At 38.7% G+C, this 27,111-nt stretch overlaps 1 protein-coding gene across 2 annotated transcripts in view; it reads right to left on the minus strand.

Annotated features, from left to right (window-relative positions):
- SELENBP1 (selenium binding protein 1) overlaps nucleotides 1–27,111 on the minus strand; it is a 376,594-nt gene that overhangs the window by 215,300 nt on the left and 134,183 nt on the right. The window contains exon 3 of one of the 2 annotated variants that reach the window (XM_044080630.1): nucleotides 3,141–3,194. In XM_044080630.1, the coding sequence (XP_043936565.1) occupies nucleotides 3,141–3,194 (54 nt within the window). Of the gene's footprint in view, nucleotides 1–3,140; nucleotides 3,195–9,311; nucleotides 9,366–27,111 lie in introns of both variants that reach the window. The other variant, XM_044080631.1, reaches the window with a different exon arrangement.

The following is a 27,111-nucleotide window of genomic DNA, read 5'->3' on the forward strand; positions in this document are numbered from 1 at the left end:
GTGGTCTGGGCCGTATTTTCCACAGGCCCGGGGGGCTTTGAAGGATTCCACCTCGGTTTTGAGGAGTGTGAAATTTGCTTTAGAGAAGCTTTTCACTGTGGTTTTCTGGGCAGGGGGTGGGGTCGGGATGTGAATATCCAGTGAGATTAGTTTATGGTTTGATCTTACCAGTGAGGGATACACTTCTGGTCTGGAACATAGAGTCCCCATGTTGGTGATGATCAGGTCCCCTCTTGTGGGAGTGGTAACAAGTTGTTCCATAGCTTGATACACTTCTTTACAATGTATTTCTTTCTGGTGACATAACGGAGAAAGAATTTAATTTTCTAAGTATAAAAAATATTATTCCTTCATTTTTTGGTATACCTGAAGTGCATAAAGATTTGAATAATCCCCCCCTTAGTCCTTTTGTAGCAATGGCAAGTTCTAAGCTTGAACCACTGGCAAAGTTTGTGGGTAATAAGCAGAAGTTGTTTTTTTTTTTTTAGGGACAAGGATCATGTCTTGCATGATTTTTGGAACTGATGAATCACCAACCAGCACACAGTCTACCCGAATAAGAGTGTTTTTAATCCTTGAATTCTCTTTGCTATAAAAAACACTGTCTCTTTCTAACTGGGACAGTTACTTAGAGATATATATACTAAATGGGCATTGCATTTTAGGATGGATGAATAAAAGCAGAGTAAATGGGAATTAGGATAGATTGGGATCTGTACAAGACCCCACAGCAGATTAAATATTTCGAAACCATTGCTAAAAATCGTCTTCTCTGCCTCCTGTCTTTGTCCCTGCTCTTGGGGCATAGCTCTCCTAACACCCTTCATCACCTTTCATATATCTCCCCCCTTTAAAGCACTAAATCACTTAGCCTGCTTATCCCCTTCTACTGCTTAAACTACTATACCTACTTCTAATTAGCACAACAAAATCATTATTATATCGCTACTTCTCTATTAACTCTTAAACATGCTTATCCCCTCCAATACCTCACTCTAAGGTATTTCTTAAATTAGTCCTTTCTATCTTATACACCACTCTTCTATCTGTAAATTTTCAATACAATGCTTGTTTATTAATGCTTATGAATATAAATACAAATTGTACTATATTGATTATTATGCTATGTGTTCATTGAAAATGCATAATAAAATTTGCTGCTGTAAATGTTGATTGCATTTTATATATATATATATATATATATATATATATATATATATATATATATATATATATGATACCTTAGAGCTTTTCTCCTCAGACTCCCAATGAAAAAGGACACCTGTGCCCAGTCAAACTTAACCAGTAAACAAATCTCAATCAATAAAATAAATAAAAAGAGGGATTTTCTGACAATACTGGAGATAAACAAGCTGTTCTTAAATCAGCCTTTGTAAGTTCATAAATTCAAGATCATGGTGGCAGTCTTAATGTGAATTCCAATTATCTGATACTCTGTATATTTGCATAGGTCTACTTCTCTGTCGAAAATCCTAATCATTGAATACCTTTTTGTCGAACCCTATTCATCAAAGCCTCAGTCTATCAAATGTGTATTTAAGTGAAAAATTTCCCAGGGAAAAGAAACAGTGGGCCATCATTGAGAATTTGCCCTTTTCCACACTGCAGTGCCATCTTGGAGCCGGTATATTTAATTGGGGAGGCTACACCCCCCCCACCTGGGTGGGTTTTAAATGTTTGTCAAGCGTTTCTTCCCCTGAGAAAAATTTCGTTTAAATCCACATTTGATGGACTGAGGCATTGACAAATAGGGTTTGAGAAACAGGTATGCAATAATTTGTGTTTTTGACAAAGTGAAGTAGACCCAGTTTATACAGCTCACTTGTTCATCTAATAAATAATAACCAAATATAACGTTAATGCATTTCTTTGCATTTTGGAATAGACCATAATTACAGAACCAGTTATTAGTGTGAGCAAGGTCCTTTTGTAGTCTAAGGGGGGTAGGATAATTCTTAGCTTGTGGTCATCAGCAAATTTAGTTATCCAAATCTGCATTTGATTGCTTTAGAGAAAGAGACTCCAAACAGAAGAAGACCTAGAACAGAACTTTGAGTGATACCACAAGTTGCTATTTCATTTATGAAGACAACTCCATTTCTTTTAAGTATTTTCCATTTGCTACAAATGGGTTGACATTTAATTTGGTTAGTTTATGATGCCAGAGAGTGGAATTTTATTACAAAATGGAAATCCTTCATCAGTGGCTTTTGTGACTTTTTCAAAGAAGCTAAGATTAAGAAGGCATGATCTATACTTGACAGAGCTAAACAAAAAAGGTTGTAGAGTAGTACAGGTCAGGATGCAGCACAACCGATCCAATGTTTGCAGTGATACAGATAATGGAGAAGACAGCAGAGATGAGGAAAGAGTCCAAATGAGCATTCCTAGACTTGGAGAAAGCATTTAAAAAGCTTCTAAGAAAGCTGGCATGGGCAACCCTGGGATGGTTTGAAGTTGTAGATGCATTGGTAGAATTAGTGAAAAAGTATGTACAAGGATCCAGTGACGTCATTGTGAACACTTTTTTTGGACGCTCTTAAATCAACTATTATGAAATTGCATTAACAAACAGTATAAATATAAATTATTTATGAACTATCAGATTAGCTACAAAAGACAGAACATGGAATCCACCTCAGCCATTTAACATTTAATCTCTCACTATTGAAAATTGCTTTGTACAACAATAAAAATCTTCTCAATACATTTACAACTTCTATGTCATTCTTAAGTGACAGTGTTTGCCTTTCTAATCTCTTTCTCTGTCATCCAGAACTACAGCCACAAGGAAACTCCATGTAAAAACAGTACAAAAAACTCTCTACTAATCTTATGCTTTTCGTTGTCAATATGTTTTAAAGGCAGGCATCTCAAAAAACAAGCACACCAACATGCACTTTGTGATACAAGACCTTTCATTTAAAAGTGATCTAGATAGCAGTTAGTTAATGAAACCCCATAATACTCTTGCATGTGGAGATAAATAGTTAAGAAACATTTTCTACCCTAACACATTTTTATATTATTACTATTATTATCATTATTATTATTAATAATAATAATAATAATAATAATAATAATAATAATAATAATGTTTAAGTGTTTCAGTTACTCACCTTTCATGGCCTCCAGAGGGGATGGATATCCAGGACCATGGATATGACATTTATCTGTTGTGAGTAAAAAAATGAAATAAAATGGTTACTCTCAAGGAATACTAACATAATTCATCCAATGAATTTTAACCAGCTTTGTCAACTAAACTAATTCTAAGTAGTTTAATCAGCTTTAGCATATGCAGAGAAAATGGATGAAATTATTTCTTTGATTGTTATTTATTTATTACCAATTAATAATTAATTGCCAGAAGTAAACCATGCAGACATCGTAAGGCAGCTTAGGGGTAAGCTACAGGAACAACACTGAATTGCATAATATAAATAAACTGCATGAATAAAAAATAAAGCAAATATGAAAAACAGTACAACTGGTATGCAAAATATATAAGATGCTCAGACTCTAGGCAAAATGAGATGAGACATACTCATGAACACTATAAGAAACCAAATTCAGAAGGAAAAAAGGAAAAGACAGAAAGTTGCACACTTCTCAATATAAAGAACATGTGCAGTTATAATGAATTTAACTATTTATATAAAAGAAAAATTGAAAGTAAGGCAGAGCAAATATGAAGCAGAAAATAGTTCAGTATTTGGCAGAATGGTTTTATAAACATGATGCATTAGTGACAAAAGTAGGGATGACTTACAAACACAAAGTGATCACCCAGAAAAGCAGAGAAACAAAGGGGACATCTGTCAATCAGTATTCATTCTCATGCATAAATCAAAGCAGTTCATAGGCAAGTACTAGGCTAACTGCCCTTGTAGGCCATTTTAAGCCTAATCAACCATATTGGCTCAGTTCAATGCAAAAATCAGTCATGACAAAAAACAGAGAACAGAAACATTTTGCTTATTTTGAAAGAAAACAGATTCAAAGAATTAGTTACATAGCAGTGATACCAATGTGTACAAACATCACCCATTAAGTGTGATACATGGCAAAATATTGTAGGATATAAAGTCAATCAATTAAAGTCCAGATAAAAATTTTACTGCAAGGTAAATGGAAATCTAATTTCTGAAATCGTTAACTCACATAAAATTAATATATCATCTAGCCTGCATATAGCCATATCAAATCAGAGTACCCAAGAAAGCCTTTTTCAACAATGACTCCAATCAGACTCATCTAAAATGTTCAGTTAATAGCCAAATTAATATAATTAAACTGAAATTATTACTCAGGTGGCTTTTTATATAACAAATAAATTAATTTCAAAATATTATCCCCCTCCAAAATTTGATTTAGAAAAAAATCTGTGGAGATAAGGCTTTCCCAGAATACTATGAATTAAACTGATAAACAATAATGGTGGTTTCCTTGGAGGTTTTACATTCTTGATTCCTCTGAGGAACTGCCTGAGCAAAGGGTGCGAAAAAACAGGTGGATCAAAGCTGTATTCTGCTGAAATAGCTGATGCATGTATCTTGATGGAGGAGTAGGACAGGCCTGAATGAAGAAGTTCGCCAGATACTCCAGAATGTTAGGCATATCTATGTTTGACACATCTTTTCCTCTTTCAGTACTCCAAATGACAAACCTTTTCCATTTTCCAGCATAGTTCCTTCTTGTTGAAGGTCTGCGTGCTTCAAGAATAATGTCTTTAACTCTTTGGGAAAGTTCTGGATTAGCTGCTGCTATGTGATGTTCCATGCAGTCAGTTGCAACGCGTTTTAGGTTTGGATGTATGATGCTGTAGTTGTTCTGGGTTAACATCAAAGGCATCAGGGGTATTGGCCACATATTGTTCCGAGACATGCTCCTCAGCAGTGGGTACCAGTGTTGTCTTGGCCAGTTTGGAGCTATCAGGATTATCCTTGGACGTTCTTCCTTGATTTTTAGTAGTACTTTGTGTATCAAGGGAAGAGGTGGGAATGCATATGCTGTTAGGCCTTTCCAGCTGAAGGAGAGCGAATCCACTTTCCATGCTAGTGGGTGGAATGTCCTTGTGCAGAATTTTTGAGCTGGTGATTGAGAGGTGATGCGAATAGATCTATCTGAGGCATTCCCCATTTCTTTGAGATGGTCTTGAAGATGTCCGGGTGCAGCTTCTATTCGTGGGCATCCGATGTGGTTCTGCTTAATATGTCTGCTAGAGTATTTTCTTTTCCCGGTACAAATATTGCCTGTAACTGGATGTTGTAGCGGAGTGCCAGGGTCCACAGCTCCAAAGTCATTCTGCATAGGGGGTATGAATGAGTGCCTCCCTGTTTGTTGATGTACCACATGACTGTGGTGTTGTCTGTCCTTATCATCAACTGGCCCTCTTTGAGAAATGGTCTGAACTTTTGGATTGCCAGTTTTACTGCCAGCATTTCTTTTAGGTTGATGTGCAGGTGAAGTTGATCCTGTGTCCACAATCCTTGCACGCATTTGTCCAGCATGTGGGCCCCCATCCCAGGTCTGAAGCGCCTGTTGTGATGGTCTGGCTTGCTTGACATCTGCGAAAGGGTAGGCCTGGGTTTGACTGGCATGCCTGAGCCCACCATGGGAACTCCTGTTTTAAGCATGGAATTAGTGGGATTTCTGTTTCTAGGCTGTGTCTGTGTTGGGACCATAAATTCTTTAGGTACCACTGTAGTTTTCTCATATGTAGTCTGGCAAATGGGACCAAGATTATGCATGATGCCATGAAGTCCAAGGCCTGCAGTACTTTTCTTGCTGTTAACTTGTTCAGTTTTGTTAGTGCCAAGAAGTAAAGAGGGAGTTCTTTTTGTTTTTCTGTAGTTAGGAATGCCATTTGTTTTACTGTGTCCAATTCGCCCAAGAATGTCCTTGTTTGGGATGGTATCAGCCTTGACTTTTGTAAATTGACTGTGTATCCCAGTGCTTGTAGCAAGTAAATGACCCTTTGTAAATCTGTTGTCAGCTTGCTTTTGTTGTCCCCTTGTAGCAGGCAGTCGTCCAGGTATGGGTAAATTTGAATTTCCTTTAGTCTGCAATGGCGATTACTGATGCCAGGCATTTTGTGAATACTCTGGGCGCAGTAGATAAGCCAAAGGGCAATGCTGAGAATTGATAGTGCTCTGATCCTGCAAGAAATCTGAGGTATCTTCTGCAGATTGGTCGAATGGGGACGTGCAGGTATGCCTCCTTGAGATCTAGAGTTACCAGCCAACACTCCTTGCCCAGCATGGGAAGAAGTTGCTGTAGGGTCAGCATTTTGAATTTTGGGACAATGATGTATGTATTTAAGGTGGACAGGTCGAGAATTGGTCTCCAACTTTTTCCTTTCTTGGAACTAGGAATAATCTGGAGTAGAACCCTTTCCTTGCTCTGCTGTTGGCACTCTTTCCACAGCTCTCATGTTTGCTAACTCCATTATCTGTTGTAGAGCCTCTGTTTTTGATTTGGAGGTAGATTTGGCATTCCTCTTTTGACTGGTAAAGTGTGGAAGTGGAACCGGTAACCTTGATCTATGGTTTGTAAAATCCACTTGTCTTTTGTTATGTAGTGCCAGTTCTTTGAAAATAAGGTTAACTTTCCGCCTAGAGGAGCTGCTATTTGTTCCCTGGTAGGCGGATTTAGGGTTAAGTCACTGTGGTTGTGTTGATGTAGTGGCAGTGGCTGTGTCTGTGCCTCTGTTGTTACCTTGCCACTGTCGTCCTCTGTAGGCACCTCCTCTGTATTGGTTTCTGCCTCTGGAACGTCTATTCCTGCCCCTGTGAGATCTTGTGGAGTCAGGAAAGGACCAATTTTTGGCAGGCCAGTTCCTGCTAAACCTTGGGGGTTGAACCTGCAAGAAATCTTTAACCGTTTGAACAGATTTTGCCTTTTCTTCCATTTTCTTCATAACCTGCTGGGCAGGTGTACCAAACAAACTTGTCTTATCCATAGGAGCATCTAGCAACTTAGCTTTAACATGATCCGGTAAAGCTTGCTCCTTTAGCCATGCATGCCTTCTTATCACTGTGCCAGTCATGGCTGATCTAAATGAAGCCTCCAGTGCATCATAGCCACATTTTAAGGAATGGTTACTAACCTGTTGTATGTTATTTACCATTTCTAATACATATTTCTTATCAAGAGATTCATCAGTGGTTAGCTTTTTAGTTAACTGATCAAGCATAAACTCTTGGTATTGTATCATGTGAAACTGACAGTTTAAAGCTCTAGCTGAAAGAGTAGCTGAAGTGTAGACCTTTTACCACATCTGTCTAATGAGCTTCCTTCCCTTTCAGAAGGAATAGGGTTTTTAGCTATGGTCCCGGCTACTGCCTTGGGCCCCTGGGATAGAGTTTCCGGGTCTGCAAGAGGGGCCTTGTAAAGGTGGTGATGAGTATCTGGCACCCTGTAAAATCTGTCTGGTTTGGCAGGGGCTGGGGGTAAAGAATCTGGAGCGGAGCAGACATCATTGAAAGCATCATCCACCACAGAGAGAACAGGGGGTATAGCTAAGGGCCTGTGCTGTGGAAGGTGCAGAAAGGTCCTAAGTCTTTTTCTGGAGTCTGAAAAATCCTGTTGCTGCCATTGGAACTGCTCTCGCATGGCATGTAAGGTTTCCCCAAAGGAGAATTCTTCTGGTGGGGAAGCAGCTGGAATGGATTCTTCAGCATCAGAATCTTCAAAATTGGAGAAAGGAGCCTCTGGCTGGTCAGTTATGTCTGATTCATCAGCAGAATCATCAGAGGACACTGGCTCAGGGGGCTCTGCCCTAGGTCTCTTCTCTGGGGGCTGAGAGGCCCTGTCTGGGTGAGATTGAGATCCTCTAATTAATGAAATTAAATCTTCTGCCAAAGTAAGCATTTGAGAACTAGAAGAGGGCCTGGTTGTAGGTGGTTTAACAGGCACTGTTTTAGTAGTCTTGGCTGCTTTAGCCCTGGCGAAGGCCTTAATGGACATGGCTGCTGGAGGCCTAGCAGCACCACGTGCTGGGGTAGAGACATCCAAGGGAATGGTGTCTGATAAGTCAGTGGCAACCACCGTAGTGGATAAAATTTCTGAGGCCGATTCAAGAGTGGTAGCAGGGGCCTCAGTTGTAGAGATAGTTTCAGCTGTACTTTGATCAGTTTTCTCGGTTTCGGCCGAAACCGAGACACTCGCGGTTTGCTTAACCATGGTTTCGGCGAAACCGCGGACCGCGAGTGTCGGTCTTTATCTTTGCGTTTTTTGGCAGATTGGGTAGTCGGAGGATCCGACGGCATAATGTACGCAAAATCAGAACCGAAAAACTGTTCTGCAAACTCCGACCGACGCCTAAGCGTTCATCGGTTGAAAGAAGCACAGGCCGAACAGGCTGCTACGTCGTGGGCTGGGCCTAAACAAGGCAGACAATAAGAGTGGAAATCTTTATGAGGTATTTGTTTCCCACAGGTTAAACAATTATTAACTTTTTCTGACATCGGCTGAGGCAAGAAAGAGTCCCCAACAGGGTACTTAGCTTTAGAAGTCTTCGAAGTAGTATTTGGTAGAAGTAATCTCTGGATCCGACCGACCGGCACTTGCGAACAGCTTCTGCTTCGGGCACCACGCGGCAAGAAAGACTGAGGAAAATGGCGTCGGCTGATGCCTTTATACCCGAAGACCAACAGTGATGACGTCGGGTGAAGTGCGACATCAGCCGAAGCCGGACTCGGACTTTGGAATCCGGCCGACTGAAGGGCTGCCTGACGACAGGACAACCCAGTTGTTATGACTGCAGATGCATCCATGAAGGACATCATGGAATCCACCTCAGCCATTTAACATTTAATCTCTCACTATTGAAAATTGCTTTGTACAACAATAAAAATCTTCTCAATACATTTACAACTTCTATGTCATTCTTAAGTGACAGTGTTTGCCTTTCTAATCTCTTTCTCTGTCATCCAGAACTACAGCCACAAGGAAACTCCATGTAAAAACAGTACAAAAAACTCTACTAATCTTATGCTTTTCATTGTCAAGATGTTTTAAAGGCAGGCATCTCAAAAAACAAGCACACCAACATGCACTTTGTGATACAAGACCTTTCATTTAAAAGTGATCTAGATAGCAGTTAGTTAATGAAACCCCATAATACTCTTGCATGTGGAGATAAATAGTTAAGAAACCTTTTCTACCCTAACACATTTTTATATTATTACTATTATTATCATCATCATCATCATCATTATCATTATTATTATTATTATTATTATTATTATTAATAATAATAATGTTTAAGTGTTTCAATTACTCACCTTTCATGGCCTCCAGAGGGGATGGATATCCAGGACCATGGATATGACATTCATCTGTTGTGAGTAAAAAAATGAAATAAAATGGTTACTCTCAAGGAATACTAACATAATTCATCCAATGAATTTTAACCAGCTTTGTCAACTAAACTAATTCTAAGTAGTTTAATCAGCTTTAGCATATGCAGAGAAAATGGATGAAATTATTTCTTTGATTGTTATTTATTTATTACCAATTAATAATTAATTGCCAGAAGTAAACCATGCAGACATCGTAAGGCAGCTTATGGGTAAGCTACAGGAACAACACTGAATTGCATAATATAAATAAACTGCATGAATAAAAAATAAAGCAAATATGAAAAACAGTACAACTGGTATGCAAAATATATAAGATGCTCAGACTCTAGGCAAAATGAGATGAGACATACTCATGAACACTATAAGAAACCAAATTCAGAAGGAAAAAAGGAAAAGACAGAAAGTTGCACACTTCTCAATATAAAGAACATGTGCAGTTATAATGAATTTAACTATTTATATAAAAGAAAAATTGAAAGTAAGGCAGAGCAAATATGAAGCAGAAAATAGTTCAGTATTTGGCAGAATGGTTTTATAAACATGATGCATTAGTGACAAAAGTAGGGATGACTTACAAACACAAAGTGATCACCCAGAAAAGCAGAGAAACAAAGGGGACATCTGTCAATCAGTATTCATTCTCATGCATAAATCAAAGCAGTTCATAGGCAAGTACTAGGCTAACTGCCCTTGTAGGCCATTTTAAGCCTAATCAACCATATTGGCTCAGTTCAATGCAAAAATCAGTCATGACAAAAAACAGAGAACAGAAACACTTTGCTTATTTTGAAAGAAAACAGATTCAAAGAATTAGTTACATAGCAGTGATACCAATGTGTACAAACATCACCCATTAAGTGTGATACATGGCAAAATATTGTAGGATATAAAGTCAATCAATTAAAGTCCAGATAAAAATTTTACTGCAAGATAAATGGAAATCTAATTTCTGAAATTGTTAACTCACATAAAATTAATATATCATCTAGCCTGCATATAGCCATATCAAATCAGAGTACCCAAGAAAGCCTTTTTCAACAATGACTCCAATCAGACTCATCTAAAATGTTCAGTTAATAGCCAAATTAATATAATTAAACTGAAATTATTACTCAGATGGCTTTTTATATAACAAATAAATTAATTTCAAAATATTATCCCCCTCCAAAATTTGATTTAGAAAAAAAAATCTGTGGAGATAAGGCTTTCCCAGAATACTATGAATTAAACTGATAAACAATAAACATCAAGAGCCACAACAACATTTCGGAGTAAGTTACAAGTACTTTTGTCAGAAGACTCCTGGATCTACCAAGTGTGATCAAACTGGAATTAACAAAAGTCTGGGATGGAACAAATACCCTTCGATTATACATGGTTGGAGTATTACGAATGAGGTTGCACGGTAATCATTAAGATTTTCATTGGGATTGAAAATGGAACTTTAAAATTATATGGAAATATTTAAGTATACAATATAAACAACTTGATGTATGGTAACAGAATTATCCAAGTGGATGTAGGGTGTATAAGTAGCAATGAGAAAGGATTAAAATTACCATCAGAATTACAAAGGACTGCTGTGTTTTTAGGAGGCTGAGAAAGGAAGAAGAATTAAATCAGACAGAAAAGTGTCTCTTTATGATTTCTTTTTATTCTGCAAAACAAATATATATATATATATATATATATATATATATATATATATATATATATATATATGAATTTATGTAAGAGAACCTGACATCAAGACTTGTATAATAGTATTTCAATTCAACAACCATCTCAAAAGACACCCCATTTACACTAGAGATGTTAGGTCAGTTAGGGAAATTGCATAAATCCTTACCGTGTGGGCTTCAGCAAGTTCAACAAATTTTTAATCATGAACAACTAACTTAAGTCTTTTAAGGCTGCACTTGACAGCACTTGACAGGTAAACATTTTGGAGCAACCAGATGGCTTAGTGGTTAAGGTCTTTGCCTCCCATGTACAAGGTATAAGGTTCAATCCTGACCCTCCAACCAATGCCTGTTTGGAGTTTGCATGGTCTCTGTGTCGCCATGGGGTTTCTCCCATGTCCGAAAAATATGCAGAGTGTTTCCATCTCAAACTCACCAATGAATAGAGACTTTGGGCAGCAGCACAGACTCTACATGTTGACTAATGTCGCCAAAAAAGGGCATGGGTAGTTACCGGTGATAAATGGATTGAGGACCTGGCCAACTCAAACCCACGCCAGGGACTCGTGCTAACAGTGGGAGGGGTATATGTGCTCTACTGGCCAGTGTGTGCCAGCCATAAAGCCCAGCAGCCCTGAGTCAATAAGCTATTGGCTGGCCAGTGTCTAGTTGCCCAGCCTGGGTTACCTGGGGTAGTTCTGTTGAGTGAAAGCTGGACGTAAAACAAACCAACCTGCCAAACATGAATTGAGAATTGCTACGCTTAATGTAGATTCACTGACAGGATGCAGCTTGAAAGTAGATGACATGATGATACGGAGGGGGCTGGACATCCCCATGTATCCAGTTGATGAGATGGAAGGGCAGTGCAGCAAAGCCACTTGGCTTAGGATCCAGAGTCTACTACTCAGGTGGAGGGCAGGCTAAAAATGGAGTAGGAATTGCGGTGAGAGAGAGGCTTCAGAAGGCAGTAAGGGATATCATCAGAATTAATGACATACTCATGGCAGTCAGACTCCAGTGTAATGATAGGGCAGTATTCATAATCTCAGCCTATGCCCCAAAGCAGGGTTGTGATAGTGAGAAAAAGAGTGCATTCAGACAGCAGTTGCAGGACCTACTAGATAAAGCAGGACAACATGAATTGGTGTTGATAATGGGTGACTTGAATGCACATATCTGGATAGACAGAACAGGATATGAGGACTGCCTGGGTCCACATGGGTGGGGCAACAGGAATAAAGGAGAAGCCATTCTAGACTTATGTCTGGCAAATTGCTTGATAGTAGCCAACACATGGTTCAGAAAGAGAGACAGAAGATCACATACAAGAGTAATCAACATGCAATTCAGGTAGACTTCCTCCTAGTAAGGAAAAGGTACTGGGGCAGAATCCACAATTGCAAAGTCATCCCCAGTAAAACAGCCAGCCCACAGCATAAACCACTAGTTGCAACAATTAGCTGCAAGCAGTGGTTACAGAAGGCTCTAAGGTCAATAGAGACCAAGTTGAAGACCTGGAAGTTGACTGGAGAGAAAAGTACAACATTTCAAGGAATTACTCAGGGCTCTAGCACCCTAAGAAGAGGTGGAAATAGGTGGAGTTGAAGAATGGCAGCACCTAAAAACAGTACGTGTTAGGACTACAGAAAAGATATGTGGCCGAGCCAGGTATGGAAATAAGGTACATAAGGAAAGCTGGTGGTGGAATGCAGAAGTCCAGGAAGTCATCAAAAGAAAAAAGGAGTGCAGGAAGAAGTGGGAGACAGAAAAGACTGACCAGGCTGGGAAGGACTACTGGCTGGCTAACAAAGAAACCAAGAAAGAAGTTGCAATAGCAAATAATAGGGCATTGGAGGCACTGTACCAACCTCTGGAAAGTGACTCAGTAAGGGGCACAAATATCAGGTTGCAAGGCAAAGACAGAAAGATAAATAAGATAGTCAGACATCCTTCATAAGGAATGCAAGCAACAACCTGCTCACCAGCCCAGAGGACATCAAAGGCAGATGGAAGGAGTATTTCCAGCAGCTTCTGAATGAAGAAAACCCCACAGAAGCTGTTCTGCCCCAGAAACAGACTACAATGAGAGAAGAAGAGGAGCCCACCCTAAAATAAGTAAGAACAGCACTAAGGAAGATGAAGTCAGGGAAAGCACCAGGCTCAGATGAGGTCACAGCAAATATGACAAAGATGCTGGGTGAGATGGGGAGAAATGGCTCCTGAGGGTACTAATAGCAGTGTGGAGAGAAAGGAGTATCCCAGATGACTGGACAATAAGCATACTCATGCCAGTGTAGAAGAACAAAGGGGACCTCCACAACTGTGAGCAGTACAGAACATCAAACTCACATTGCATGAAGGTTCTGGAAAAGGTGGTTGATAAATGGATGTGCAGAGTAGTAGAATGTAAGATGGGAGATGAGCAGTTTGGATTCAGATCAGGATGCAGCACAATTGACCCTATGTTTGCATTGAGACAGATACTTGAGAAGAAGCTAGAGATGAGGAGAGAGTCCAACTGGGCATTCCTAGACTTGGAGAAAGCATATGACAAGGTCCTGAGAAAACTGATCTGGGCAGTACTGTGGTGATTTGAAGTCCCAGAAACATTGGTAGAATTAGTGCAGGCTATGTACAAGGACCCAATGACTCAAGTACAAACAGTGTTCAGCCTCACAGCTGGGTTCCCATTGGGTTCAGCTCTGAGGCCACTGCTGCTCATACTGGTGATGGACTACATTAGCAAACAGGTTGGAGGAAAATGGATCAACAAAGCCGCTGTATCAGATGATGTGGCAGTACAGGGAGACTCTGAGCTAGAACTTCAGCAAAGGATAGGAGAATGGAATGCAACTCTGAAGGCACATGGGATGAAACTAAGCACAGACAAGACGTGGTAATGGCAGCAAATTGGGGAAATCAGAAGAAGCTGAGACTAGAGACAGAATGGAAGACAGTGGAATAGGTAAACAGCTTCAAATATCTGAGAGGAGTAGTTGAGGAGAAGGGTAGTCTGAATGAAGAGGTCAAAGCTAGAATCAGAGGGGCTGCAGCCAACTGGCATATCAGTTGTAGTCTATGACAGAAGAATGGCAAAGAAGCTGAAAAGTAAGGTGTACAAGACAGTGCTATGACCAGTACTACTGTATGGTACAGAAACCTGGGCAGTAAATGAGGAGCAGGTAAAGAGGTGATGGAAATGAAGTGCCTGAGAAAGGTGATAGGATGCACACTGTGGGACAGACGAAGAAATGAGGGCATAAGAGCAGAAGCCAAAGTAGCTCCAATTGCAGAAAAGATTAAAGAGAACAGACTATGGTGGTTTGGGCAAATGTGTAGAAAAGCAGAAGACAATCTGATGAGGAAGATTTGGGACAGACAGGATGACGGTAAGAGGAAGCGAAGATATCCAGCAAAGAGGTGATGGATTGTGTGACAAAAGATCTGTGACAGTCAGGCATGAGTGTTGAAGAAGGCAGGAGTGTGGCACTGAATCCAGAGAGTTGGCGACAGTTAACACGATACCCCGACCCCATGTAGAAAAATGGAAAAAAGGGGTCTGATGATGATGATTTGGACTTTGCATCAGAACCAACATGCTGAAGAATGGAATTCAGTCCTAAGCAAAAGTCACCAAATAAGTCAAGGAAATAAATAATGTAGAGTTAAATGAACAGACCCAAAACTAAGCTGGATTCTAAATGTTTCTTGATTCATTTAACCATAATTTACAGTATAGCAAGTGTACAAAGTCTATTTTTTTTAAACAGAGATTCTGCAATTTGAGGTGGCTACAATTTACAATTTCCGTGAGCTAGCTCCATGTTATAAAGGGATGAAGCATAAAACCCTTTCCATAGCTCAAACATCCTTTGTCAGAAGCCTAGTACTGGAGGCACTGTAAAATGGATGGAGGGTAGACAAGGAGTGTCTGCTTTTGGCTTGCCCATCTCAGGGGGATGGAAAAGATATGTGCTTCACGGCAAATGGTCCACTTAAGATTATCTTGTGGAGACTAGGGGACCTGAATATAACAACAAGAGCCACAATGAGACAAAGATAAGTATAATGGTTCCAACATAATAAAAGAAACAACCCCAGCAATGTACTATAAAAATCTAATAACAAATAAGCAAAGCTTTCTGGTTCACATTAAGACTAGGGGACCTAGCGGGAGCATCAGTTTCTTTGGAGGAGCACGAGCAAATTACATCAATACACATCACTGGCCTATCACTCCCCTATATTGACTGTGTCAGAGTTGCCACAGTTTCCTGTTCCTCCCCTTGAACTCACTGGACTTTTGCACTGCATTCTGGAATATATGACAAGATGTACAAGTGTATGTTAGGTGCTTACAGGAAAAAAACAAGATCTGTTTAGAATGACAGCGATTAATATTCAACTCTTACAATGGTGGTAATAGCTGCTACAGGCTAGGATGGAGATACAAATAGGTTAGTGGGGTATAACGGTCAAGAAGGAATAAATAGAAGATATATACTTTTTGCATTAACTTCAGGGCATGCAAAAGGAATATGATGCTCTTCCAAGAGCCATGGAGTTGATCTGTGAATTGTTCAATATTCTGTTCTGAACTTACATATTAACAACCAAACAGGTGCTGCACAACCACCCACAAACGGTATCTTGGCTCCAAATGGATGTTTTGTTATACAATGATGAACAAAGTAGTTAAGCACTTTCATCCCACAAATTCAGGGTATTCCACAGAACTATAAATAATCCTGCCAAAAAAACTATATACACCTAGTAATAGTCATCCAATTAACTTTTAAAAGAGACAATGGTTGTTAAAAAAACAGCACCATCAATTTATTTAACTATAGCCCGAAATTATATTTATGGTTTCCTGCATTCTCTTTTGTGGGTGGTTGTGTAGCACCTATTCAGTTATTAGTGTGCCTTGGTTCTGCACTGCTACCATTGTTATCTGAACCTACATATTCCAAAATCTGGTTTGCATCAAGACTCAGATTTGTTAATTACTACATATACAGTCTGGAAGATTTGTTTTGAACTTCACATTTAGCTGATTTATTTTATCCTCCTTCGGTGCATTTAGATACCTTGTGCTGATTTTACACACATTTCAAAGTCTACTGACTTAGTACTGCATGTGTCATGCTTGAAAAGATTCCATTTTGGATAATTCTACTTACCTGATTAACAAAAAGATAAAACAATACACAAAAGTAGTTGTACTTGATCTATGTGTGATTCATTCCCAATCTTAAAAAAAATCAGCTTCTCCAAACATCTGCTAGATTCAACATGTATTAAGTATGTTTTACAACTGACTGATTGACTCATGTGCCTCTGCCTGGCTGACATGAATAAAAGGTAAGAAATAAGTGTCAGGTAGGTTAAAATACCAAAATGCTTCCAGTTAAAGAAAGTAACGAAATTTAAGACATAAAACATATTACTTGTACATTGTTACGGTGGGCCTTCTCAAGAAATAGAAAACAAAACATTACATCTTTGATTAGCAGCAGTGAAGTCCTAGATAGCATTTTGCTGATCCCAGTTCATAACACTAATGAGTGGATTCACTTTTGTCACTGCTGGTAGCACATGGTAAGCTGTTGATGCTGTTTATTGTGACCATGACGAACATTCCAAAACTAAACTTAACTAATGAATGCTGCATAAGATACCTGCTGTAGAATAGCATTTTATCAAACCAGTAACATGACTGCTAACTAGAGAGAAAAAATGTTCCCTGATGACATCATGCTGGTGAATCTGTATATGCATGCATACTGGGACGGACTGCTGGACATCTTGGTGGTGATTGCAAAAGAAAACTTTTGCGTTGTCTGAGGCTGGGATGACACCAGCTATACATAACATTTTTAACCTACTACGTACACAGTTGTTCTGTGTGACGTGATACCCTGTAAATACTATAAATACCATGAATATTGCAAATACTGTGCTACTTGCATAGATTCAGTATAAACACCTGCTTATTCTATATTCTAGCTATTTTACTATATTAAGTTTTGACGCTGTTATCACTTGTATGTACAGAGTTTTTTGTTTTACTTGAATGTACCACATAACCAGTACCTCCCAAGCTGTGTCTGAAGTGGGTCCACCTAGATCAGACCACTCTCTAGGTCAAGCAATAAAATAAATAAGTTAATAAATTAATTAATGAATAAGAAATGTGATATGCACAGTTTGTATTGCATGATAATCACATGGCTTGTCTAGAAGGAAAAATTAATTTACTATACCTAGAAAGACAATTTCCATCTAGAGAATATAATTGTGTGCAGAAATATTAAAACAATCTTTTTGCACTTATGGTGGCAACTAAACAGCTCCGTACCTGCACATGCTCACTCTAATGATTCTTGTCTCTGGGAATGGGTGTGGGGTTAAAGATCTTTGTCCTGGAGTGCAGTGCATGTCCTTTTCTTCCCATTTACCTCAGTCATGCTGAGGTGATCCTACACACATTCATGCTTAACTGGCCTAGACATTCTGGGTGGGGTTGGAATATCCGTTTGCATAAGGGCAATGCCTTTGTGTGTTCAACTTGTATAAAATTGCTAAGGTACTCTGCACATATTCGTAATAATTGTCCTTTGGAATAACTGTTCAAGGCATTGAAGGTGATGGTGGTAGTGAAAGTTCCTTTGTCCGTCTGCTCCAACTGTGATGAAGACACCTTATAACATTGCTTTAGGCTTTTCTACAAGAAGTTCCAGATTCCAAAATAAAGGAGTATAGATCATTGGTGGAGGACTTTGAAGAACCAACATCTGTTGCAAGAGGAACAATATGTGGAGAGACAGATCGAAGCTATTAAAACACTGATCTTGGTCTACAGGATGGGTTTGACTAATCCTGAGACAGAAATCAATTATCTAAACAAAAGATTAAAAGAAGAAATAACTACAAAATTATTGGTCAAGTAAAATACAGCTCCTAGCAGAGATCAATGCATTCACAGAAAGCAGACAGCTGCAACAATAACGTGTAACCTTCCACTCAGAAGAGAATTCTACATGTTCTAAGAGCTTTGTTAAGTACTGGGCAGGGTATCACACCTAATAAGAAGATATCCAAGGTACTTATCAAGTACTGGATGGGATATCAAACTTGATAAAAAAAAAAAAAAAACAATCTGGCCCATCATCAAAAAAACTGAAAACAAATGTGTCCTATTTTTCCTTGCCAGATTAAGGTTCACATTACATGGAAGCAGCCACATAGTTGCTCTATGCCAGTCTAATGTGCCAGACAACATACCACAGCAGCAATCATTGAAGAGCTCCAAACTACAATGAGCATCATCAAACGACCAGCCTATGAAGAAATGCAGAAATGGGAAAACAGCTGCCGTCAAATGAACATTCTTCTGTATAACCTGCTTTCTTCTCAACTTTAAGATTTCCACAGTGGCATTTCGCAAGAGGAATTGGTCTGACTACAAGTACTATGCATACACCATCTACTATGCTGCTATCACCATTTTACTTCTATTTCTTCTGACTAATGCAACTACTGAAGTATCTAATGGTGTACTTTCTTGCAACTTTTTGATTACAGCGCATTATTTGCTGTGTGCATTTTTTTTAATATTAGACTTTGCTTGGCATGCATGTTTTGTTTGATCTGTTTGTTCCACGCGCCAGATCTTTATTAAACAATGCATCAAGTTTGACCACTTGATGGCAGCACATATTTAACAATAAAAATATAGATCTGATGTCAATTTTCATCTATCCTCAACCTGTGGGTTTGGTTCCAATCCTCATTACCAATTCGGCCGCTATCATTCCTTACCCATAATGCAAACAACCCAGTTACCTCAGATCTCATTTTTCGCTTTTTGTGCCAGCTGCTCTCAAGCAGATAAGTAATTTCTTTAATATATTTTTTCAACTCATACCTCTCAACTGTACAGACTTTCTCAAAAAGCCCAGATTCTGGCCTCATACTTTTGGTCCGTTTTTCATAAAAAGTGGGATTTTTCTGGCAAATTAGTGGTAAATCATTAAAGACTGAAGTTAGAAAATAATGACAGACATTTGGGTTTCAGACTTCATATCCTTCAGTAAAATTCATGTTAATACAAAACCTGTTATTCTATCAACTTTTTAAATTTGTAAGAGCAATATTTAAAATTTGTCCCTATTTTTGGGCCTTTGTCCCATTTTTATTTATGGCTTTGTCCTGATTTCTTCCTCTAAGAGATTGAGAGGTATGTAGTTCAACTCTAACTCTTAGTCCTTTTATAGAGCCCATTTGTCACTTAATCTTATAAATCCCTTATCCGTTCTACCTTTCTGGTACATTAGCAGTCTGCTCTTTACTTTCCTCTTTCCCTTTCCATACACTTTGGTGTATTCTCAGGATCATTGTGGATATTTTTCTTCTACACTTTGTGTAGTCTTATTATCATCATTGATATAACGTCACTTTATTACTACGTATCTATTCTTCTGTCATTAAAAAAATCTTTACTGTACTTTCCTAAATCTTTCTCTGTTAGTGTGCATGTGAGTGTGGAGATATGATGGAAAAAGAAAAGGCTCCTGCTGGATTTAAACATTGTTAGAAATGTGACCATAAAACACCCTTTTCTGACATGCATTCTTTATGAGTTTATTGTTTGGGCACACTGTCTTCAGGAGGACTGCTTGATCTGTCATTCTTTCAGTCATAGGGCTCTTGTCAAGCGGAAAAATAAAGTTAATTTGAAAGGCCTGCTTCTGTCTTCCTTCAACAAGGCGTTATCTGGAGCCACTTCAGGTAAACACAAATCAAACAAATCTGGCTTTTCTAGTCCATCTTCTTCATCTTCCAAGCTTTCTGAGAAGACGAAGAAAAGAAGTTTGTCAGTGCAGACATCTCCATTGGCTCCAGGTTCATAGAAGCAAAAATCTTCTGTTCCATTGTCTCCTTTGGAACCAACTATTAACAAGACTTTACTATCAGAACTGACTAGCTCTTTGGTTCCTAAGACTATAGATCAAGGACAGACTTTGGTGCTGACATCCTTGGATCAGACACCACAATTACAGGACTCAACAAAAATTACTCTACCAAGAACTAGCTATTCTCCCTCATTTGATCTTTTCTAGACTTCCATCATCCTTTTTAGAGAGACCTAATTCACCTTCTGTGATGTCTGCCCATTCCTCGAAGTCTAACTGAAAATGATGTGGAAAGACTGGTGAGAAAGATCCTTTGGGCACAAGGAGTGACGGGATCCACCTCAGTTTCTCTCCTGATGGGTCAAGGATTCTATTCTTCAACTACTCCACCTTTACTTCCTCCTCTAACTTTGCCTGAAAGTTTAGAGTCTACAGTTCTGAGCTTACTGGTGCAATCTGTGTCAGAAATGAAGATATCTTTATCGTAACAGATTATTGTTCTGAGCTCTTCTCTTCAAATTGGAGGCAGAGACCTCTTGGAGCCGTATCTATCCTATGGGTTCTGAGAGGCTAGATTTGATTCTGATGTTGTTGAAGTCTTCTCTGCATCTCAGAACTTTGGCACAGATAAGCTTGGCTCCGGCTTCTGCTTTGAGAGGGATCTATTCAGAGCAGGTGGTGACCTTGGTTCCCAGACCTGCTCTTTTGGATCCACGGTCCCTCCCTTCCCTGGGTGGATCAGCTTTTGAGGTGCTGGAGAGAGCTATGACTGCAGCAGTGAGCTAGTTGGCCCAGTCTTACTCGGAACATACTTCCCTATCATGCTTACATTCAGAGTCTGAACCAGTTCTTCCACAAGAACAGCGAGTACTTAACCTCAGAAATCTCAAATGGGAATATGCTATTCTTCTGATGCTTCCCCAGATCATTCCACTGAGGAGGCCCCCAAGAAGTGTAAGAGGAAGCACTTGGATTCCCCAGAGGAATCTATCACAGAAGACATGGACTTCGATGAGATACCCTTTCAGGATCCATCTCTGAAGAGGTTCAGAAATCTGTGGCCTCTCAGATGGCTACCCTTCAGTTTGTAGCCAACTTGTCCATGAGGCTAATTTCTCATGCAGCCAAAGGGACAAGAGCAGCGAGTTCAGGCATTGCCATCAGGAGACACACCTGGATGCATTTATGTGACTTTGCAGAGCCCTTCAAGTCTTCGTTCATCAATGCTCCCTTTGATGGCACATCACTGTTTGTCCCTAAAGTTAAAGAAACTTTGTTCAGGTGTGAAAAAGATGGAAAGACCCTGTCTGCCCTGGGTGTATGTTTTTCCACTCCTTAATGAACCTTTTCATGGAATCAGCAAAGTACTGGAAATACATGGTTCAAAATGTCTCAAGGGTCCTTCCAAGACACACATGGATGTGGTTCTTCCAGGGGCTGAGGGGGGAACTTCAATGGTAGATGCCACCCTCACATCAGAGGAGGCCTAAACCAAGGGTACAGAGATTATTTTTTTAGTAAACCCTTTCATCACTCCTGAAAGGAGGCCCGACTTTCTTCCTCTGGAGGCAGCTGGGGTTGTCTATCTCTGCACCAGAGAACCTGGCTAGAAATAACATCAGATACCTGGGTACAGAGGATCATTTCCAGAGGTTATATTATTCCTTCTTCCCTTCCACCCCCCCCCATTCACAAAAGAATTGCTGATGTCCCACCCGATCAGAGGGAACAAGCAGTGTAACAAATTCAATAACTGCTAGAAAAAAAGAGTCATCCAAAAAATCCCACCAGACCAAAGGGAATCCAGAACTTTTAGTGCCAAAAAAGACAGCGGACTGGAGACCAGTTTTGGATCTCAGTATTTTAAACAAGTCAGTTCATCAAACAAAGTTCCGGATGGTTATAGTTAAGTCCATTCTTCTGTTTTTGGAACAGGATGACTGGATGTGCTCCATAAACATTCAGGATGTGTTCTATTGGGTCTACCTGACATTGCCGACACTCCAGAATGCCGACAACCATATGGCCGGCACCATATGATCGACATTCGGAATGCCGACAATGCGGAAGTGGCATCTCACCATAGTGCAGAATGGAAAGATTTCCATTCCTGCACTGTAGTGTGATCTCGGAGTTGGCATATTAAGGTTATGGGGGGTGGGAGGTGCAGTTAAAAGGGAATTTTATGTTCCTTTTTTATGGCCTTCTTCCGATGTTGAGATTTCGGCTGTCGGTCATATGGCGTCGGCCATATGGTTGCCCGTGTTGTGAGCTTTCGATCTTGTCAGGTAGATCCATTCTATCATATAAAAATAAATAGGTGATCCAGAAAGTTTCTCCATTTCTGGCTGGAATACAGTCACTACCAATTCAGAGCCCTGCCCTTTGGTCTTACCACAGCCCCCAGCATGTTTACTAAGTGCATGGTAGTATTAGCAGCTCACTTGAGACTGCTGGGATTCCGGGTGTTACTGCTAGAGACAAGACAGCAGGTTCTCCAGACTTGTTCCCATCTGAGGATGACCATAAACTATGAAAATTCTCACCTTGAACCAACTCACACCTTGTAGTTCACAGGAGCAATCCTGAATACAAAGACAACAGCCTCTCACCCTCCAATGAGACTACAGAAAATCAGACCACAAGTCATGAAAATAATCAACATGGTATCTGCAGGCCTAGCTCTATAGGCCCTGGGGTCCATGGTGGCTATAACTCTAGTCCTAAAAAATAAAGGAAACTGCTCAGGTGCGAAACCATGCAGAAAATAGAAAGCAGCATACAATGAGTCTCTTCAGACCAACGTCATATAAATCACACCAAACAGCATACGACAAGTCTCTTCAGACCAGGAATATAAGAATAATCCAATCCAATGAAGCAAAATGCTGTTATCTTCTTTAAAACTAAATCTTTTATTAGCAGATATCTGGTAAGCGCTTTTGCCAAAGTGGCTTCTTCAAACCATGGCTCCTGCCTCACAAGTGCTCCCCTCAATCCAAATGTGACGGAGAGAATATTTCATCGATAGGGCAGCCTTGCTTTAATCCTTTTGCGTCTCCCCTAAACAATCCTAAAGAACAAGTGTAGCAACTATTTTGCCCTAATTCTCCCTCAGGAGAATCACCGTGGGATGCTCTAGTTCACGACTGACCCTCAGGTCTTCTTTATGCTTTTCCTCAGATTCCTTTAATTCCAAAGTTCCTACAGAAAGAAATCAGGTTTGAAGAGCAAGATAATTCTCATTGCACCTTATGACAATCCTGAACATCTGAGGTCCATAAACTGAATTATCATATGGAGAATATTTGCAATAGGAATAAGCAATATTTATATTATTTTGAACAGATACAGTACTATTGTAGATTAGACAGAATTTTAATAGAATATAAATGTCTACTTATTGCATAAGCAATTAATATTTACATGAAAGCTAGATGACAAGCAATTCAATCATAGTAGGATGCATCACACTTAAAACCTCAGTAAAAAATTATAGCACACAGTTACTTAACATATTTCACCCTTATCGATGAGGTCTTTCAAAACATGTTACTTAATATAAATAGATGGTAATAATATTTATACCTAATGTTTATAATACAATGTATTTTACTGGATATGTCAGAAGTTATATTTCATTGTTTGCCAGCATTTAAGTAATCACTTTGTTGCTAACTTACTTAAAGCATCAAGTTTGTTTTATGTGAACATTGATGAAAGTTAGTGCATTTTAATTATCAGTGCATCCCTCTTCCTCCCATTTCCTTCACATAAGGATTGTCATATGTCAGTTCTTTTTATAAAATTAGTGAATTATAGGTTAAAAACAACAAATTCACTTATTGTGATTAATGATTAAAAGTTCCCTTTCCATATTCATAAATTGCCATGTTATGGCATATACTGAAAGTTTTTAGATTTAAATGGCAACATTTTATTTTGTATAATCAGCAAAGGTTAAACTGAGTGATTATTGTCAATTTAATACTATTTGTTCAGAATATGATTGTTACAGTCTGTGACATTCCTAGTTCAGGCTTCTGTTGTTTCTCTTGAACAACTTTGTCAGTTTGATGTCATGTATAAAACATTAGTTACCTTGGCAACAGCTTAAGTATTATGTATGGTCAAGATGGGTTACAAAACCACAATTCAAGTTAAAGCAATTATATGACTTGTTAGTCACATTATTTACTTATATGAGAAAATCATCATGCTTCCCCTTGATGTTCAATATAGTGTATGTCATTTATGACAAGTTGTGTTAATATAAATAAGCCCATGTTATTAAACTGAGTGTCTATTGTCAATGTAATACTATTTGTTCAGAATATGATTGTTACATTCTGTGGCATTTCAAGTTCAGGCATCTATTGTTTCTCTTGAACAACTTTGTCAGTTTGATGTCATGTATAAAACATTAGTTACATTGGTAACCACTTAAAGTCTTATACATGGTCAAGATGAGTTACAAAAACTACAATTCAAGTTAAAGCAATTACATGACTTGTTATGCATATTTACTTATATATGAAAATCATCATGCTTCCCCTTAATGTTCAATGTACTGTATGTCATTTATGACAAGTTAAGACAGTAGTGTTATACACAAGCCCATGTTATTAAATCCTGTCTTTAATATCTAAATTCAGCAGACTGCTTTATCTTATATGACAATTATGTATTTTATGTCTAGATTTACTAAAATCATATATTACATAAATATTGTGTTTTTTTTTTTTTGGCTGTTGCTTAGTTATTTGAGAAACCACAAGCTGTAATGCTTATTCTTATTATTAACTATTTCCAAGCATGTTTATACAGTCCACAGACCTTAAATTATGACACCCTTCTAGTTTCTTATTTGTTATAAGTATATTTCCATCCTTACATACGCACATATCAGTACTTCAGACACAGGAAACAATGTCCATTCAGTTTTGCCAAAATAGTTTTTAGGCTTGAAAAGCATCAGTTGTGTGTGTTTTTTTAACATTCAACATTCAAGAGCAAATATGAGCTATCTAGCCAGGATTCTATGGCTAAAATTCTTTTGGGTGTTTTCTTGTAGTCTAGTAGACTAGTGCTTTGGTGGAGATGAGAGCGGCATCATCTGCATATTATACAAAGGTAGCCTGTTTAGTGGAGGACTGCAGATTATTAAGATATTAAAAAGTAGGAGTCCTAGAACTGATCCCTGAGAGACACCAACTGTGACTTTGAGGAAATCAGAATATAGTTTTGTTGCCATTTTACAGCTTGTTTCCTGTTAGATACGTAGCTGTGGAACCAGGTTAGTGATGGGATACTGAGGCCTAGAGAAACTAGTTCCTCAAGGAATTTCTGGTGTGAGATATACTTTGGGTAGGTCTAGGAAGACTGTTGAGACTAGGTTACCATTGCTTTAGAGCTGATTAACTATGTTTGTAAAGTTTAAAAAGGCAGCATTGGTGCCATGATTAGGCCAAAAGCTATGTTGAATCAAGGAGAGTAGGTTATGGTTGGTGAGGTACTTAAGCAACTTTGTATGGATTCATTTTTCTAATGTCTAATGGAGAAGGGTGGGAGGATGGCTATTAGATGGTAGTTGGTTAGGATGGTAGAATTTCTGCCTTTATGTAGGGTATGATACATATTTCCAGATGCTGAGGACATGGTTTTCTTTTATGGATCTATTGAGAAGTATGGAAAATGGGAACACCACAGCTTCTGCTGCTATTTTGAGGTACTCTGCTGGTAATCTGTCGGCTGCCAAGGTGGTTGGTTTTATTTCTAACTGGTACATTTTTATTGTTGAGGTCTGTTCACTATCAAGTTTAAAGGGTACTTTGTTTTTGCTAGGGGGATAAGGAATAGTGAGGGGTGATGGGGAGTTTTATTTGGTTAGTGATAAAACAGATTTTACAAACTGGGTGTTGTGACTTTCTATATTACCTGAGCATTTAGAGGTTGTGGTGGGCTGGGGGGTAGGGGGTTGACCAGGTTTTAGCAGTGAGTTTATGGATTGCCAGAACAGTTTGTGTTTATTTTTGTGAGTGTTTTGAAGGTTTGTAAAATATTCTTTCTTGTCATTAAGTATTTGTTTCTTTGTGAGATTTCTGAGATCTCTATAATCCTGTAGTGTTAACTGAGGTTTATTTTTTGTATACGTTTTCCAGGCCTAGTCTCTATTTAATAGTAGTTGTTTAGTACTCTATGTTAGCCAGGGTGCTGTATTGGATTTGACTCTTTTGTTTCTGAGTGGGGCCTGCTTAAAGATGGTTAGGAAGATATGATAAAAAAGAGTAACTGCTTCTTCTAGTGGGAATGTTTTTAGGCAGTTCCATTTATATTACATTAGAGTTGTTATAAAGCAAAGCATTCAGAGTTAAAATTCTGCAGATTACAAATTATTTGTATACTACTTGCTTCTCAAAGTTTAGCTGCTGTCTGATAGCGTAAGGCGGGTGGATAGTCACTCCTACTGTCTGTTAAGGTTCCAGTGGCATTGACAGTGGATTGAAGTTAGTGAGCTTTTAAAATCAGGTTGCAGAAGCATGTTAGGGACATTAAAAATGCTAGAACTGAAAGTCCTTTGGGCATTCATTTTCAAAAATTTCACCATAGTGACCCATTATTGTTAAAAGTTTGTATATTGGAACAAATACATTTGTGGATGGGGGAACATTGTGATTTTAAAGATAAATTACTGTATTAAAGAAACCTTGTTCATCCTAAAATATGACACATTGGTACCTAGGGGGTTAAGCAGTGAATGCAAATGGAAATACATGATTTAATAGGTTATAATTGTTTTAATTTCCTAGTGATTGTTTAATTGTTTGATTGATGGGTGTATTTAAAGATGTCTGTGATAGTTTTTACTCCTCAAAAGCATAGAGGTGGATAAATCTACTTTCTTGGATCTGTGGTGGCCATTTTATTCCAATGGCATTGACATTGTTGGGCTTATTTGAAACAATCCTATCTAATGTGTTTTCTTTACTTAATGTTTTGTGGGTCCTGGTAGCAACATTTAATAGTTGTCATAATCTTAATAAAGTTAGGTCAGGTAAGGTATTTGTTACTTGTTTCCAGTCAATATTTACATCACCTAAGATTAGGCTCTCTCTCATT

This window comes from Protopterus annectens, chromosome 8.part0, assembly GCF_019279795.1.
Source record: "Protopterus annectens isolate FY-2018-M chromosome 8.part0, PAN1.0, whole genome shotgun sequence".
Classification (NCBI taxonomy): domain Eukaryota; kingdom Metazoa; phylum Chordata; order Ceratodontiformes; family Protopteridae; genus Protopterus; species Protopterus annectens.